The 17710-nt window shown below is 50.7% G+C and overlaps 1 protein-coding gene across 1 annotated transcript; it reads left to right on the forward strand.

The window, feature by feature from the left end:
• Positions 1 to 8532: 8532 nt before the first annotated feature.
• LOC138083642 (transcription factor CP2-like protein 1) lies at positions 8533 to 17710 on the forward strand. Its single transcript, XM_068977473.1, is given in 14 exon segments — positions 8533 to 8615; positions 9303 to 9454; positions 9586 to 9659; positions 10384 to 10396; positions 10399 to 10488; positions 10595 to 10701; positions 12983 to 13135; positions 13388 to 13498; positions 14590 to 14683; positions 15062 to 15152; positions 15813 to 15895; positions 16359 to 16504; positions 16650 to 16701; positions 17694 to 17710. Coding segments are annotated over 14 exon segments (1266 nt in total).

Raw genomic sequence — 17710 nt, forward strand, 5'->3', positions numbered from 1 at the left:
TTCTTCAGGCAAGAATACTGGAGTGGGTTGCCATTTCCTTCTTCAGGGGATCTTCCAAACCCAGGGATTGAACCCGGGTCTCCTGCACTGCAGGCAGATTCTTTACCATTAGAGCCACCGGGAAGGTACCTCTATTTCCCTCCAAAGAACTGAGGCTTTGGCTACCTTCGAGTCCAATAACTGGGTAGTCACTAATTCGCTCGACCTTGGGTAGGTAACTTTTAAAGCTTTGATTTCTTCATCAGCAAAATGGAGACTCTGCCCACCTAATTGTTCAGAGGATGAATGAGATAGTGCAATATACCACTTAGCCTAGGAAAGACAGACACAGAGAGTTTTCATTTTCTTCTTTCTCTCCTTTTTTCCAGGGGATTTGTTTCTTCCTAGGTCTTTTTCTGAGGCAGAGAGAAGAAACAGCTTCCTTTCCTCACTTTCCTCAGCTGTTTGGAGCCTGTTATGTCATGGAAGAACTAACCCAGAAGGAGACCCTGACTAGACGTGGGAAAGAATTCTCAGGGGGATCAGTGGTATGGGGGACCAAGGAAAGGCAGGGAAGTCGGTGGGCTCTGGGGCTCATCTGGTCTCAGCAATAGAAGCCTAAGGTAGAGCAAATATGGAGGAGGCAGGGGGCTGGATCCCATGACCTCTGGATGTCCTTTCTGGCTGACAGCCTTCGTGTTTCAGAGCGATCTTTCATGAACTAAGTCTGAGTCATTGTCTCAGTGCTGACAATTCCCACTGCAGTGGCTCAGAGCTTGGGCGGGAGCAACGGGGCTAGCTTCTCTTGGGGGCACACTGTCCATCTTAGATTTGGAGGGCAGAAATGAGGGGCGGGTGGAGCAAGGGGCAAGGCATTCCAGGAGGATGAGTGGCAGTCACTCTCTCAAAAGGGCTCTCAGACCGGAAGTCATAACAGAACTACCAGGAGGCCTCTTGCTAGGAGAGCTGAGTGAATGCACAGCTGCTGGGCTCTCAGGAGCCTGGGGATGATGGGATGGACAGATGACTTCAAATCTGCATATGGCCAAGGTCCAGCACACTAAGAGAACCTGGTCCTCACCAAGGTCTGCCCTTTTTTCCTACTCTGTGATCTTGGGCAGAGAGCTGTCCATCATCTCTGGAGGGTCCTTAGTTTCTTTCTCTTTAGATTGGATAAATTGGACTAGATTATTTTGAAATGGGGAGTTGGATTAAATGCGGAGGATAATTGTCTGTCTCTTAGTGTTCTTTTGAGCATTATATAAATTAATATAAGTAAATGATTGGACCCAGAAAGTACATGATAGTTACTATTGTATTTTTAAAAAATTTTAAGGATTCTTATTAACCTTGGGTTTGTAGTTGAGTTTCAGGGAGTTCATGAGCCCCTCGAAGTTGTATCAACTTCTGGAGGATAAGCATTTTCTGGAGGAGAGTCCAGAGCTTTCCTCTGCTCCTCAGAGAATCTAAGATCCCCCAAGATTAAGAATCACCAGCCTGAAAGACGCCAGGGCCCTCCACTGGGGGGTTGAGATTCTTTGACCACTATTCCATAAGGACTGACCAATTTTCTCCTGTAAACTCCTTCAGTTCAAGCCCCTCCCTGCTTTGGCCTCTGCCCTCATGGGTTGTCAAGGACAGCCCAAGCTGAGCACATGAGTGGCTGACCTTTCCCTCCAGCTTTAGAATCAGGGTTCCCAAGTTGGGGAGTTTGTCATGGTTGAGGCCAAGCCTGGGTTCTCATCTCCAGCTGGGGAGAGGAAGAGTGCCCAGGGTCTGTGGGGCTGGGAATTCAGAGAACACAGTGAGAGGCCTGGCCTTGTCCCATCTCCCTCATGTCCCCCTGCCAGCCTACCCCATGGGCCCCAGAGGCAGATGCCGCTCTAATGAGCTAAGGCTCGTGGCAGGCATCGGTAATTATGATTTTATGGAAATATAGAAGGCTCTTACGCAAGTGCCTGACACACTTCCTGGCTGTGGCTTCTGGGACAGCAAGGTCCCCAGGGCCTGGAGGAGGGCCTCTCCACCCCTTGGAGCTCGGGACACTGGCATAGAGCCACCCTTCCACTGCCTGTGGCACTGTCCCTAACACGCCCTGAGTGAGCTGCCCCCTCCCTCTGTGCCTTAGGCTCCTTGGAGGGGCACAACATGGGCTCCAGCATGTGAAGCCCCTCCCCCACCCCACCAGGCTGAACTGTCCCAGAGACCTGTTTTCACAGGAGGGGGATGTTTCCCTCTCCTCCAATAAGAGTGCCTCTCTTTTCAAGAAGATGCCCCTTCTATTCGGTCTCTGTTCTCCTTGAGGCTGGGGACATAAGGCTGATGGCAGCCTGTGGTGGGGAGGTCATAACCCCTGGCTGCCCCTCCCAGGCCCTATGCCAGTTTGCCCACCACCCTCTCCCATGCCTCTGATGTCCTGAAGTCTCCCCATACCCACCCACAAAGCATCTGTTACCAAGGCAACAGCAATGTCATCACTTTTGGGTGAGCAAAGAGGTGGAGCCCAGTGGATGGGGTGGAGCGTTAGGGGTTAGAATTTTGGAGATATGAGCACCGAGGGCCCCCAAACTCTTAAGGGAGGATCTTTTGCTGCAGAGGGGCCCTGGGCACACACTGGGGTGCAGACTGCTACTGAGAGCTGGTGGGAAAGAGGGAGGATGAAGTGTGGAAGGAACAGGATCCGGGTGTTAGAGGAGAGGGTGACTGGCTTTATTAAGTGAGCGAAGCATGAGGGTGATGATGTTAAAGGGAGGTTGAGGCAGGCAGGATGGGGCCCGCCTGAAACTCCTCGCTTAGTGTTCAGCTCATTAACTCCTCCAGGGCAGAGATTTTCTGGCTGGGTGTCTAGACCGTTGAAACAGCAGCTGGAGTTCCCGGGGCCAGGCTGGACCCACACCGCCCTCTGCAGGCTACACAAAAAACAGCACTGGATATCTTTCGGGTAGGAGTGTTTAGTGGGCTTTCCAGGGGGCGCCAGTGGTGAAAGGACCTGCTTGCCAATGCTGGAGACACAAGTGAGGCAGGTTCGATCTCTGCGTCGGGAAGATCCCCTGGAGGAGGAAATGGCAACCCACTCAAGTACTGTTGCTGGGATAATCCCATGGATAGCGGAGCCTGGCAGGCTACAGTCCATAGGGTCGCCAAGAGTCAGACATGACTGAAGCGATTTAGCAGGTGTAGGTGGGGCCTTTAACAGTCTGCATTTGTGACATCTAAACCATGGGGTCCTACTAAGTGCCTAGAGAGGCTCTGGGCTCCGGGGGTGCCTGTTTACTGCGTTTGAAGCCCTCTTGTAAATCCTGACTCAGAGAGTGCCAACAATACAGGGGGTCCCTCTGAACAGACTTGGAGGTAGGGAGCAGTGGGGACAGAGATGTGCCTTGAGCTGAGCTGACAGAGGCCATCAAGAGGCCTGGAAGGCAGAGGGAACAGCCTGGGCAAAGCCCAGGTGTGAAACAGAACAGACTGTTCTGGAAGCTGCAGGACTGTAAGCAAGGGAGAGGGAGAGTGGTGAGAGGGAAAGGCAGAAGAAAGTGGACCAATGGCTGTGGGTGCTGGGCCAGGAAGATGGGTTTTCCTGCACAAACAGGCTCCTCAGACTCACTCATGGGAACCCAGGTGAACAATCTGGGGGTACCATGGGGCATGAGGAGAGAGCAGGTGGGCAAAGTGGTTCACTCAGACCTGGAAAGGAATTTAAAGACATGGCTCTAAATTAAGTGTTTGTGCAAGCCTTCCTTTTGACTCCAAGAATATCCATATTAGTTTTCCCACTGAAAAATGATTTTAGGGACTTTCCCTGATGCTCTAGTGGTTAAGAATCCACCTTGCAATGCAGGGAACTCGGGTTCAATCCCTGGTCACGGAGCTAAGACCCCACATGCCATGAGGCAACTAAGCCCATGTATCCCAACTAGAGAAAGCCCAAGTGCCATGATGAAGACCTAGCACAGCCAAAAAAAATTTTTTTAATGATTTTAAGCGTTAACCGCTGTGTACCACTGATGCCTGGAAGATGGGCATGGTTACCCAGGGTTTTTCATAGCCCAGCTTGAGAATGTCACCAAGAGTGATGATGGTATGGTCATTCTTGTGTCGTAGGAAGATCCCTCTGGCTCCCAGGGGTAGCAACATGGAAACAGAGCCAGAGTAGTGGGCTAGGAGCCTTCTAACGGGATGGCAGGAACGAGTCCTGTTTTGGCCTGGGTGCATGGCAGTGAGGTGACTCAGGGTCCAGCCCACTCTCACTAGCTAGTCAGTTTAGTTCAGTTGCTCAGTCATGTCCGATTCTTTGCGACTCCATGGACCACAGCACGTGTGCCAGGCTTCCCTGTCCATCGTCAATTCCCAGAGCTTGCTCAAACTCACGTCCATCGAGTCAGTGATGCCATTTCATCCTCTGTCGTCCCCTTCTCCTGCCTTCAAATCTTTCCCAGCATCAGGGTCTTTTCCAATGAGTCAGTTCTTCACATCAGGTGGCCAAAGTATTGGCCACTAGCTAATAACCTTGGGCAAATTACACAGACTGTAATCGGGATCTTCTTACCTCAAGAGGTGGTTGTAACATGCAGTGGGACCTGGAAGATCGAATACCCCAGAAAAGCTGTTTCCTTGCAGCCTTCACTGCTACTCATCCCAAGGGAATTCTCAAGTCATAGCCACACCTGAGGAAATCAAAATCCTGTATCCTGTCTCTCTGCCATCATTAGTCCCTAAACCCCCATTCTACAAAACCAACCGCAGCAGCCCAGCCACTATCATTCATATTTGCCCATCTTCAGAGCTCATGGGCCAGGATTGGAACAGAAAGTATTTTGTCCCCATTTTGCAGCTGGAGAGGCTGAAGCTCGGAAAGGTCAGAAGTCCTTCTTCTCATCAGAATCCAGGTTCCAATACTTCTTTGAGAGCTGTTGAACAAATGAATGCATGAATCATTCAGATCCCCACATCAGCCCCTTTCTTTGCAAGAGAGGGAGTAGACTTTACTCTCCAGCTCCTCAAGTTGGAATGTTGCTTGGAGACTCGTTTCAGAATTCCATACACATTTGTCAGGCAGAGTGTGTCATACAGTACAGTCATTAGGAGAAAGGGTTGTAGTTCAAGCAGCCTGGGTTCAAACCCTGGCTGTGTCTTATCTTAGCTGTGTGACCTTGAGGTAGCTACTTAATCTCTTGGAGCCTCAGTTTCCCCATCTGTATAATTGGGGGGAGGGAGGCAGTGATAATAGAATAATAGAAAAAAATAGCATTTACCTTAGAAGGTAGATGGAAAAGCACTCTGAAGTCACACTGAGCACTAAAGAGCTGTTTGTTAAATAAGCAGACCCTCTACATTTATGTGTTATATAAATAAACCTATGCTTTCAAGTGTTAAATAAATTAACCTGTATAATGGACTAGGCACTGGAAATATACAGAGGAAAGGACATCTATATTGGGAGTCCATTGGTTAAGACTCCCCATTTCCACTCTAGGCGATGTGGGTTCTGTCCCTGGTCAGGGACTTGAGATCCTGATCCCACACACTGTGCAGTGCGGCCACAACAAATAAATAAAAAAACACCTATATTTACTGAGGGCTCAATTATTATCTCATTCATTATTACCCAGCCCTGTGGGGTAGAGGTTCTTATCATCCCCTTTTTATAGTTGCAGCATGAACCTCAGAAAGGTTTAGTTTCTTGTCCAAAGCCACACAGCTGTGCTTGCACTCAGGGTCTATCTCGAGAAACAGTCTTAAACCTAAACACTAACCCACCTCTTAGTCTCTACTTTCAAGGGACTTCCACTCTGATGGGAAAATAAACATTAAGCAAAGTGAACAAAGAAAAAACTGCATGTCAGATGTGAAGGAATTTGGTGAAGGGCTGAGACACATGGAGAACATAAATGCCAACTGGCTGGGTGGCAGAAGGGTTTTAAGAAGGAGGAAGTGGACTTCCTTGGTGGTAGAGGGTTCAGAATCCGTGTGCCAATGCAGGGGACATGAGTCATGCCTCAGGGCAACTAAGCCCCAGCGGCACAAGCTTGCGCATTGCAACGCAGAGTAGCCCCCACTCTCCAGAACTAGAGAAAGCCCACGCCCAGCAACAAAGTGCAGCCAAAAATAAATGAATAAATTTAAAATATATTATTAAAAAAAAAAAGGAGGCGGTAACTTTGAAACATGGACCGAATACCTTTCCAATGTGAGACTTCCTGATGGTGAGAACTCTCAGGAATACAAGACTGGGGACTCAAAGATAGGTCTGTGCATCCTCAAACTCTAGGGGGCTGCTGTTCAGTATGATGCCTTGTGGAGTTGCGCACCTGGAAGCCTCAGAAACAGTTTGTTGGGAAAGGAAATCACCCTGCTACTACTGGCTTATAATTGTAGTTCAGCTGGTAAAGAGTCCACCTGCAATGCAGGAGACCCCACTTCGGTTCCTGGGTCAGGAAGAGTCCCTGCCTGGAGAAGGGAACAGCTATCCACTCCAGCATTCTGGCCTGGAGAATTCCATGGACAGAGGAGCCAAGCAGTCTACCGTCCCTGGGGTCTCAAAGAGTCAGGCACAACTGAGCAACTTTCACTTACTACTACCAGGCAGGTTCAATGAATGGATGAGGGACACTCCTCTCAGCCCCTCTTCCTCTGGCAGAGCAGTAGGCTTTACACTCTAACTCTCCAGGTTAGAATGTTGCCTGGGATAAAAGACAAAACAAAATAAATTTTGATTAGCGGAGAAAGACAGTGAATTATTCCTTAGCAATTTTTACAGAAAAAAAATAAGTTACTTCCTTGGCTTAGGGTAAGGAATAACCCCAAGGGTATTATTAGGATCGAGTTATGCCATGCCTAGACAATGACAGAGCTGTTTGGATGTGAAAAAAAATCCACCTTAAAAAAATATATCATGCTTTGGGACTTCTCTGGCAGCCCAGCTAAGGCTTCCATTACAGCGCACACGGGTTCAATCACTAGAGGGGGAATTAATATACTGCATGCCTGTGGTACAGTCCCCCTCCCCAAACCAGCTCCTGGTGGTCTCCTCTGAGGGGCCCACACCAGTCTCTGCCTTTTCTACTTCCATCCTCTGTAACAAACCACCTCCGACCACCTACTCTTTCCTTCGCCCCCTGCCACTCCCTCATCCTGCTCCACCCAGACCAGGGCCACGCCCTGCCTCCTGACCCTTCTTGACCCTGCCTAGTCCCTTCCTCTGGCCTTCTTGGTATCTTGCTCTGTCCAACCTTGGAGGGTCCCATGGTGGGGATCTTCTGGCTTTGAATCCAACTTTGGGCAGTGGGTGAGTCTTGAAGTCTTAGGGGTCTCAACAGGGATCTTGGGGACTCAAAGTTTCTTTGGCCCCCATTGGCAGGAATGTTCCCATCCCCTTTTCTCCTTTGGTCTGGCTTCATAGGAGAAGAATGTAGGTACAGGATCCGGGGCCAGGTACCTGGAGGAACCCAGCCCATTGTGTGGGGGGTTGGGGGGGTGGGGGCGGGGTGGGGTGGGGTGGGGGTGGGGTGGGGTGGGGTGGGGGCGGGGAGGGTGGCATACTCTTTGGTTTTCCTTCTCCCTTCCTCTGAGGAGGGACTGCCAGAATCACAAAGCCTGGATAGTTAGGGTCACATGAGGTCAGGCCACATCTTTGGAGCCCTGTCTCTGCTCTCTGAAACGCCCTTATCTGTTTACACCAAACACAGTAGTGGGAGGTGGGGGCAGCAGGCCAGGGCTGACTGTGTACAGTGACAACAGGGGCTGAGCCTGAGGAATGGGGCCATCTGTAAACACAGTCTGCCCCCAGCCCCAGGGCAGAGGAGAGGCAGCTTGACCAGCCCAGCTGGACCTCCTCTCCTTCTACCTCCCTGGGGAGGGGGCACTCCCAGGCCCACCCCCTCCTCACAGGTGTGCTCTCCCTCCCATCACCACCCCCTGAGCTGTTTCCACAGCAAGCTGGACTATATTCTGTAAACTCCAGTCCCCTAGCCAGGCAGCCCCCAGTGACAGGACAGGTGTTGGGCCATCACTGCCCCTATATGGGGGGAGGCTGGGGGGAGGCCAGGGGGAGCAAAGGCCCTTTGTAGGTCCACGTGATGCTGTGTGTCTGTTTGTCTTGTCCCCTGGAGTGGTCAGGCTCCTAGCCCCCATAGCGTCCTGTGAGGGGTCCAGACAGTGGGTCTCCAGGAATCAATTTGGCTTATGTATCTGGAGCTAATCTCTTAGCCCCAGGGTGCCCCTCATGCTTCCTGGGCCTCTTGGGGAACGGTGAAGGTGGGGTTAGTGGATATCCATCCCTGTGACTGGTTTTGCTACAAAACTGTCTCCCCTTTGAGTTAATGATTGGTGGGGAGCCCTAGGGACATCATTTCTCGATTCCCTCCCAGCTTGGGCTACCTAACAGGTCCTGAGTTTCCTGGAGCCCTGGTTGCTCAGCCAATAAGGGGCTGAAGCCTTGCCCCACCCTTCTGTGTGTCCTTGCCTGTGTATAAAGCCTGGGGCCCCAGTTGGATGGCTCAGGGGGTCCAGCCCTACCCAGTGCTGCAACACAGCTGGTCCTGCTCACTCTCCAAGATGCTATTTTGGCACAACCAGCCGGAGCACCTGTGGCCGAGCCCTGGGGAGATGTACCCTGGGCCTCCAAGCAGCTTGCTCAGGTAAGGGCCAGAACCCCTCCCTCCAGTCCTCAGGAAGGCCCTGTCTGAGTTGTGATGGGCACGGTAGGGCCATCTGTTTCACGCTGGAGATTATGTCCCTCCAGTCCTCAGGAAGGCCCTATCTGAGTTGTGACGGGCACGGTAGGGCCATCTGTTTCACGCTGGAGATGATGTCCCTCCAGCCCTCAGGAAGGCCCTGTCTGAGTTGTGATGGGCACGGTAGGGCCACCTGTTTCACGCTGGAGATGATGGGCTTCCTGCTCTTGGGGGGTGGTTGGTCAGTGCGTGCATGCTCAGTCATATCCAACTCTGCGAACCCACTGGGAAATGGTCAAATGTACCTGGAATTTAGTGGGTCCCAGAACATCTCGAAACACCCTAACCACCCACCCACTCAGGACACATGTTGGGCAGTCACTGGCAGTCAGGTAAGCCTTGAGGTTGCAAATAAGTAATTGATGGCAGATGTTTGCAAATATTGTAGTGTTGGGGATTTGCACCTTAAGGGAGGTCTGCTGGAGGCCAGAGGAGCTGAATGGGGACCCCTTAGGCCCTGGCTGCTGCAGGGGTACCTGCTTCAGTGAACTGTAGGCTCCCTGGAAGGAGAATCTGGCAGAAAGAGTCAAAGCCTCCTGGAGGAGGGGGTGGACAGGGCAGAAGCCAGCTGTGCCTTCCTCTCCCTGGCAGGGAGGCCTTGCCCTTACCCTACCTGAAGCAGGAAGAGCTGGCCAACATCCCCCGAGCGGAGCAGCCCTGCCCTGCGTTCCAGTACGTGCTCTGCGCAGCCACCTCGCCGGCTGTGAAGCAGCAGGCGGAGACCCTCACCTACCTGAACCAGGGTGCGCTGGGCCTGGGGATGGAGAGGGGCTAGCGGGGTGCTAGTGGGAGGCTGGACTCGGGGTGGGCTGGGGGTGGCAGGCAGCCTCTCTGCCCCTGAGAGGGGTGCCCACTTCCCCTCAATTTCTCCTAGGCCAGTCATATGAGGTACGGATGCTCTGCAACCCCAAACTGGTCGATGCCACCCAGGAGCCCCAGCTGCTGAAGGCAAGTGCCTCCACTCCCAGAACTGGCAAAGGCCAGCTATGACTCTCCCTCTGGCAGGAAGCCAGTGTCATCACAGTGATGTCATTCTCAAGTAGAACCCTCTCACGTCCACCTTTTCATTTGACCTTCACAACAGCTCAGTGGTGGCGGGAATTGTTGAGGAAACAGGCACAGTGAGGTGAAGTATTTTCTCAAGGACACAGAGCCAGTAAGTAGCAGAACCAGGATTTAGAAATATATTTACATAGCATTATTCACACACATGATTCCATCTCTCAGGGAAAAAAAAAAATGTTTTTATTTAGCTCCCATTCTTTGCCAGAGCCTGTTCTATGCACTAGAGATTCAGAGGTAAAGAGACAGATGTGGCTTCCTTCCTCAGGGGACTTGCGTTCTACTGAGACAAACAGGTCATTGAACAATTTAGATACGATTACAAGTTGATTTACAAATCGCAAACTGCTAAGTGTTGCGAAGAAAGAGTGGTTGAGTGCAAAGGGATTGACGCCTCCATTTTACAGATGAGGAAACGGAAACTCTAGGTTACTTCCTCAGTTTCACTGCTTGTGGAGTGGCAGGTGGCCTCTGGACGCAGATCTAGTTATTCTAAGTCCTGTTGCCCCCTGCAGGTGGGAGGGAAGGTAAGGGGGAGGCTGGCAAGGTTGGCCTGTCCCAGAGGTGGGAGCTGGCTCCCAAATGACCCGGCGCCCTCCTGTGCCCACAGAGCGTGGTGCGTGTGGTTTTCACGACCGGCGCCTGCAGTACATTGAGCAGCAGCAGCTGGACGGGTGGAGGTGGAGCCGGCCTGGGGACCGCATCCTGGACATAGGTGCCTGGGGAGGGACCAGGGCCCTTCAGGGCTGCTGTCTGGCTTAGGGGCCCCTGTGGACGGGAGGTGCCTGAGCCCTGCTCCCTGCCTGCCAATCTGTGCCTGCATGTCCCACTGTCCGTGGGGGTGCTGGAACCCCAAGTGCTGCCCTCACAACTGAACACCGTGGAGTTTTATTGGGACCCAACCAAGAGGACCTCTCGCTTCCTGCAGGTGAGTCTGAGGCTGGGACAGGAAGGAGGCTGGAAGTCGGATGGGGGTGGCAGCAGCCTACATGGAAAAGAAAAGTGAGCTTGGGTGGAGGTCAGAGGAGGTAATAAGAACGAATCACTTCCAGAAAGCACCATGAGGAACAAAGGTGGACAAATGTCGATTGAATGTCACCATAGGGAAGGACTTGTTAAACATTAAGGTGATGGAAGAAATGACAAAACAGGACAGAATTTAGCTTCATAGAAAGTAATGGTCTTCAAAGTATAGGCAAAATTAAAAAGAGATATCAAATGGGAAAAACAGTTGCCACATATAACATATATAATGTTATATTTTAAATACATAAAAAGTTCTCCTATATTAAAAAGAAAAAGTAGATGAAAGCTCAATAGAAAAATGGGCAAAGGATATAAGCAATTTATAAGAAAGATACAAATTGATAATAAATGTAGACAGTTCAAACTCACAAAATGTTAATAATGCTAATTAAAACTACATATATATATGTACACACACACACACACGGCTTCCTTGGTGGTTCAGTGGTAAAGAACCCACCTACCAATGCAGGAGAGATGCCTTCAATCCCTGGGTCAGGAAGATCCCCTGGAGAAGAAAATGGCAATCTACTCCAGTATTCTAGCCTGGGAAATCCCATGGACAAAGCAATGGCGGGCTACAGTCCATGTGTCACAGAGAGACATGACTTGGCGATTAAACAACTATATATATATATGTGTATATATATATATATATATACACACACATATACACACTGGCAAAGACTCTTAAAACTATTCTTGGTAAGCTTTAGAGAAACAGACAACCTCATGTCCCGAGAATGCAAATTGATGCATCTATTTTATAGGTACGTGGGCAAATTTTATTAAATTTAATGTTCATACTCATTTCCCCAGTAGTTCTACCTCAAGAAATGCAGTGTTGAATAAGAACACAAACATACCTTTAGCTGCTATTCATCCCCCTGCCATTTTTTATATTAAAAGATATTAATCAAAATGTCCATCAAATAAGGGTGGACTTTGAAATAGGTGTTTAGTAGTTTATAATGGAAATTGTGTAGCCATTAAAATGATGTTTCAGAAATATTTTATGACAAGAGAAACTGCTTTCACATACGTAAAGGCAGAATGCAGACTTGTGTTTAATGTTTGATTTCTATTTTGCAAAAATAAAAGTGTGTGTGTATATAAAAGTTGTGTTTTTTTCTTGCGCAGAGAAAAGATAGAAACAATACTTGAATGTTAACAGTACTCTCTCTGAGAGGTGGGGTGATGGAGATGCCCGTATCCTTTGCACTTTTTCAGTGCTATATTGTACTTAGTTGCTCAGTCCTGACTCTGCGACCTGATGGACTGTGTAGCCTGCCAGGCAAGAATACTGGAGTGGGTTACCATGCCCTCTTCCAGGGGATTTTCCCGACCCAGGGATTGAACTAGGGTCTCCTGCATTGCAGGCAGATTCTTTACCAGCTGAGCTACCAGGGAAGCCCCCCTGCATCTTCTATGTTGAATAGATTTCCTTTTATAATAAAAAGTATTGTCAAAATTCACGTATAAGTCCCTTTTTTGAATGTCCTCTGTACTCTAAGCACCTGGACGAGGAGCCAGGTGGATATGGCACAATTTCAGTTCCACTACTTCTTGGCATGGACCTTGCCCAGATAATGTAATCTCTACAAGCCTCAGCTTCCCTACCTGTAAAGTTAGATTCTTTAACTGTTCTTCACAAGATTGCGGGAAGGCAATCACAACCACTGTAGTGGTTGTGCAGGTCAGGAAGGCTTCCTAGAGTAGACCGCTAGGTTTAGCAAATAAAGCACAGGACACTCAATTTAGATAAATTTTGAACTGGTACCTACCCTGGAATGAAATGTATGAGCTCAAGTGTGAGCAAAGAGAGCTTTCCCAGTAGAGGACTCTAGAGACAGCTATGCAGGTGTATTGGGGTGATAAGTAGGCTAGATGAGTGGGTCAGTGGGTTCATTGATGGGAGAAAGAGCAGCCAGGCAGAAAGGCTTGACTCTTTAAGGTGCTTGAATGCCACAGTCAGGGACTTTGCTTCTCCTTTCATAGTCTTAAGGAGCCACTGAAGGAGTTTGAACCAGGTAAAGAACCTAATAAGGTATGCCTTAAGAATAGACACTGGTTGGGGATGGAACGTTGCTGTGGCTGACAGATGGCAGACAGGTAACAGGTTTCAGGTGAGATCCCTTGAATGTGGGCAGGACCTGGATAGTCACCCTTCTTTCCCACCTCAGGTTCACTGCATCAGCACTGAGTTCACTCCTCGGAAAAAAGGTGGGGAGAAAGGCGTCCCCTTCCGCCTCCAGATCGACACTTTCAAGCCCAGCGACAAGGAGCTTCCGTTGGAGCACCTGCATTCAGCTGGCTGCCTCGTCAAGGTGTTTAAGGTACAGGCAGCACGGGGCCCTTTCCCCTCCCTCCCTCCCTCTCAGGGCTGTCACCCTGCCTTGTTGGCTGTGTGGATCTGACTTGGCTTTCCGGTGGACCCTCACTCAGCCTGCAGGCCCTGAACCTGGGACTGTTTTCTTCTCTGTACACAGACGGATGGGGCTTGGTCTCTTTCTCAGAGCCCGTCCTGTCAATGAGAAGTGGGCAGGTAAGGAGGGGAACTATGACGTTTCCATGTCACCCTCCTGTAGCCCAAAGGAGCTGACTGGAAACTGAAAATTGACCGGGAGAAGATTGAGAAACAGCCCGTGCGTGAGAGAAACAAGTATCAGACAGCCTGTGAGAGCACCGTCTTCATGGAGGTATGTGTGCTGGGCAGTGGGGGCCGGGGGGAGAAAACATCCTCAGTGTACACGTGGGGAGACTGAGGCTTCAGGTACTTCGGCTGCTGCAGGACCATCAGCACCCCCACATACACACCAGTGAGTCCCCGTTTCCTGCGAGGAAAGACTGCAGTGCCTGCTGTTGACGGTTCCCAGGAGCAGACGCTCACAGGCTGCCTCTCCTGTGCCCTGCTGCTGCGACCACCTGCCTTTTGTTCCCTCGTCCTGGAGCATCTCCCTTGCTGCTGTAGCTCCTCCAGGAAGCCTTCCCCGACTCCCCCAGCCAGACCTGAGGCTAGTTTAACTCTCTTCATTGTGTGGAAATTTGATCTACCTGTGAGGGGCTCCTGGGGCAGGGACCAAGTTTGGCCCGAGGCCTGCCAACAGTCACCACCGCACTCCTGAATGTCCAGGCTAACCTTGCTGTTTGTTTGCCCCAGTGTTCTCCGTGGCCAGAGCCCATTTCAGGGGCCCACCCGCCTCCGAGCCCTTTTGCTCTGACCTCTCCCCACTCCTGCAAGCTCCTGTCCCCGGAGAGGTGAGGCAGGATAAACACCTCCTATCAGCCCCTGGGGTGAGAGTGAAGAGAGAAGCCCTCAACTCAGGAGGCCGGCGAGGGGCAGGCCCAGGGGTGCCACTGAGAGAGCTTCTGGGGAACATGTGGGTGACACCAGGACAGGCCTAGGGAACCGTGGGCAGGAGACTGGCCATCCTGCTCTCCTGAGCCAGACTCTCTGCTCCCCCATAGGCTCTGCTCCTCACCATCATTCGCCTTGGACACCTTGGGGGGCAGCCTAGCTCCCGTGAGTCTTCCCCCCACCCCCAACTCTTCCAAAGCCTTCTCAGCAGCTCCCTCTTTTTCCATAATAGGGTGGCCCTGCCCCCTGGTGGACAGATGTGGCATGGCCACAGATCGCAAAATGGTTGCCTGATGGCATTGGGCATGTCCCTCCCGCAGGATGAGCCTCCCTTCTCAGACTTGGGACCCCCAAGGGCAGGGATGTTTCCCCTCCACCTTGTTGTCAGCTCCTGGGTCCATGGTGTTACTTGGACCACTCTTTATGCCTCAGGGTCTGAATCCCGGAGCCTCCATCCTAGAGACACAGCAGTGGTTGCATCGGCACCGGTTCTCCAGCTACTGCCGGTTACTGGCCAGTTTCACTGGTGAGGCTGGGATCTGGTCCACAGGTAGTGACCAGACATGTAGGGGACTGAGGGCACTCAGGCAGGAAGCCTGTCTGTCCTAGCTTGCTCTGTGTCCTTCAACTTTTATTTAGAACTAATTGTTGAGAAAGCACAATGCTTGCTAGGCTCTCTTCTTGTGCATTATCTCATACAATTTATACATTACCCTTGAGAACAGGGCTCAGAGAGGCTAAATAACTTGCCCAAGGGCACATAGCTAGCCGGTGACAGAGGTGGAATTTGAATCCAAATCTGACTCCCATGTCTGGATATACTAGGACTACAGTGGGTTGTATCCCTTGCCATCCTTGATGCCTGGCCTCTCTTCCCCTAATCTAGCCCTGTCTGACTTTGTAGGCACTGATCTGCTGAAGCTTACTCGCCAGGACCTTATTCAGATCTGTGGAGCTGCTGACGGGATCCGCCTTTTCAATACTCTCAAAGCCAGGTGCTGGGCATTGCCGACCAGGGTTCCCTTTTCATTATAGTGTGTGCGTGCTAAGTCACTTGTCACCTCTGACTCTTTGCAACCCTATGACCTGTAGCCTGCCAGGCTCCTCTGTCCATGGGATTCTCCAGGCAAGAATATTGGACTTGGTTGCCACGCCCCTTCTCCAGGGCATCTTCCCCAACCCAGGGATCGAACTTGTCTCCTGCATCAGCAGGCAAGTTCTTTACCACTAGGGCCGCCTGGGAAGCCCTCCCAGTGTAGCTACACTTACCAACTCAGCTGCAGTCATTTCATAGAATGTTTAAATGGAAGGCACCTGAAAAACTACTTAACCCCAAGTCTTTTTACAAAGTAAGAAACTCAGGAGGACAGTGAGAAACCTGAGGGCAACCTGCTGCCTGTCAGAGCAAGGCTAGCAGAGTTGGGCTTGTTAGGCTGCTGTGACTTCTTCCTGTGCCCATCCCATGTACATCACTCAGTTTCACTGTTTCTGGGGGTAAAGGTGGATTTTTCTCTCCTCTCCCCACAGGGTCCAGTGTTCACTAAATCTTGGTGACCTCTCTCCCTAGACACCTGGGAGGAGGTGGGTTCTCCCAAAGGGGCTAAAACTGGGACCTGTTAGTTCAGGTATGAATGTAGACTTTTCTCTTGGCCCAGGCCGATCCGACACCGGCTGACCTTGTATGTTGCTCAGGAGACCTCTAGGCAAGACGAGGCGGCTCCTAAGAACCCTGACTCAGGTGAGGTTCTGGCCTCTTGAGAAAAAAGAAAGCCAGGCGTAGCTGCATGAAACCTCTTCTGGTCTGGGACCCAGCATGCCCTTGGCATTATCTTCCATGATTTGACTAGTCTTCTCCTTCCAGTATGTCTCTCTGGGTTTATTCCTCCATGCTCTACACTCTCATTCCACAAATTCCATCCAAATTTGTCATACTATTAGCACAAGGGATTAGAACCCTATAATCTTGTTATTGTATTTGGGCTTCAGTCATTCAGTCCCATCGAGTCTTTAAACTGGAGGTTCCTCTCAATTTGAGGCTTTGCCAGAGGTAAGAAATGGGAGGTGAAAATGGAAGTGAATTTATCAGCTTTTTTCCTTTACTCCTTCTCCCCATCTGGGCGCCTCCCAGTGAGCTGTTACTTTGCCCTCTGGGCAGTGGCACCCTCCACTGACTCCTGCCCCTGTGCTGCCCACACCCCCAGGCTTTTATCAGGAGATCTCTCTGTATGAACTCAGTGCTGTAGAGCTCCTGGGGAAACTGGCTGAACTCCTGGCCCTCCCAGCCAATCAGATCCATCGTCTTTTCCATCAGGGCCCCGGGAGCATCCTCACTCTCCTCAGTGACCAGGTAAAGTAGGCAGTGGTTCCCTGCACAGTCCCACAAAGCCTGGAATACTCTTCCAACCTCGGGCCCAGTCTCGCTGTCTCTGCCCTAGCTTATCCTGTTTGGCTCTAAGAACAGAACTGTCTTAGTGACCCCTTCCCCCTTGCAGGTGGTTCAGAATCTTAAGGATGAATCATACTTTGTGGCTGTGGTGAAGAAAGGTAGGGGTTTCAGAGGGAGAGGTTGCGTGCCTGGCAGGCCCTAGAAAGGTTAAGATTGTCTTATATTGTCTCTTAAATGAGATTGAAAGTTTCCTTGAAGGTGTGTCGTGGGTACTGTGCCCCGGCTAAGTGGTGAACATCTGCTCCATGCCAGCTTTGTGTCAAAAGGAGTCATATAGCTCAGAAAAGCTACTCATTGCTCAGTAAAAAGTAACAGTATTCTCATGAGGGGAAAATGCCCGAGTTTCAGGGAGTTATTAGGAGGGAAAGCCCATGCTTTCCCCACCACACTGTCTCAACCCCATCAACAGTCATACGGGTCACAAGGGCAGGTGCTTGCTGGACATCACCTGGAGCAGAGCACTTCTCATCAGCAGGCTGGTGGTTCTGGTTATTCACTGTCTGCCCTCTCTCCCTCCTCTGTGCTCCTGTACCCAGGGAGGTCCTGAAGAGCTGGACTCAGGGGCCCTGGAAGAACACTTGATGTGGCAGGTGTACCACAGGCTGCTTTGATGTTTGGGAGGCAGCACAATAGGTTGGGGATCTGTCTCATCTCACTAGAGCCCCTTCTTCTTTAACTGCTTTCAGTGCAGAATCCAGATGGCTACTACCTGGTTCTGACCTAGGCCCAGAGGTGCCCTGCTCAAGAGGAGGAGACTGGTGCCAGCCTGGTTCTTTGGGGTCCTATGTTCACCAGAAGCCTTTTTAAAATCCTCAGATGCTTCACCAGGGTTCAGGTGAAGAGCTAAACCATCATGTGTTCTACAAGCAGGCCCCAGGCTCATGTTTCTTTCTGCTCAGCAGCAAGTCACTGGAACTCAAGACAAGCTGAGCTGAGCTGGCTAAGCTTGTGAGGCCAACACCCTGGCAACATGGATAAGGAACTCTTGGCCCAAGCTGCTCAACTACAGCTATTCTTGAACAGTGAGGTTATAGAGCTTTATTTTTTAATGTAGTTGAATTAAAATCTTAATTTTGTGTTTCATTTTTAGGTTTATCATCTACCTGA

The sequence above is a fragment of the Capricornis sumatraensis genome, chromosome 8 (assembly GCF_032405125.1).
Source record: "Capricornis sumatraensis isolate serow.1 chromosome 8, serow.2, whole genome shotgun sequence".
NCBI lineage: Eukaryota > Metazoa > Chordata > Mammalia > Artiodactyla > Bovidae > Capricornis > Capricornis sumatraensis.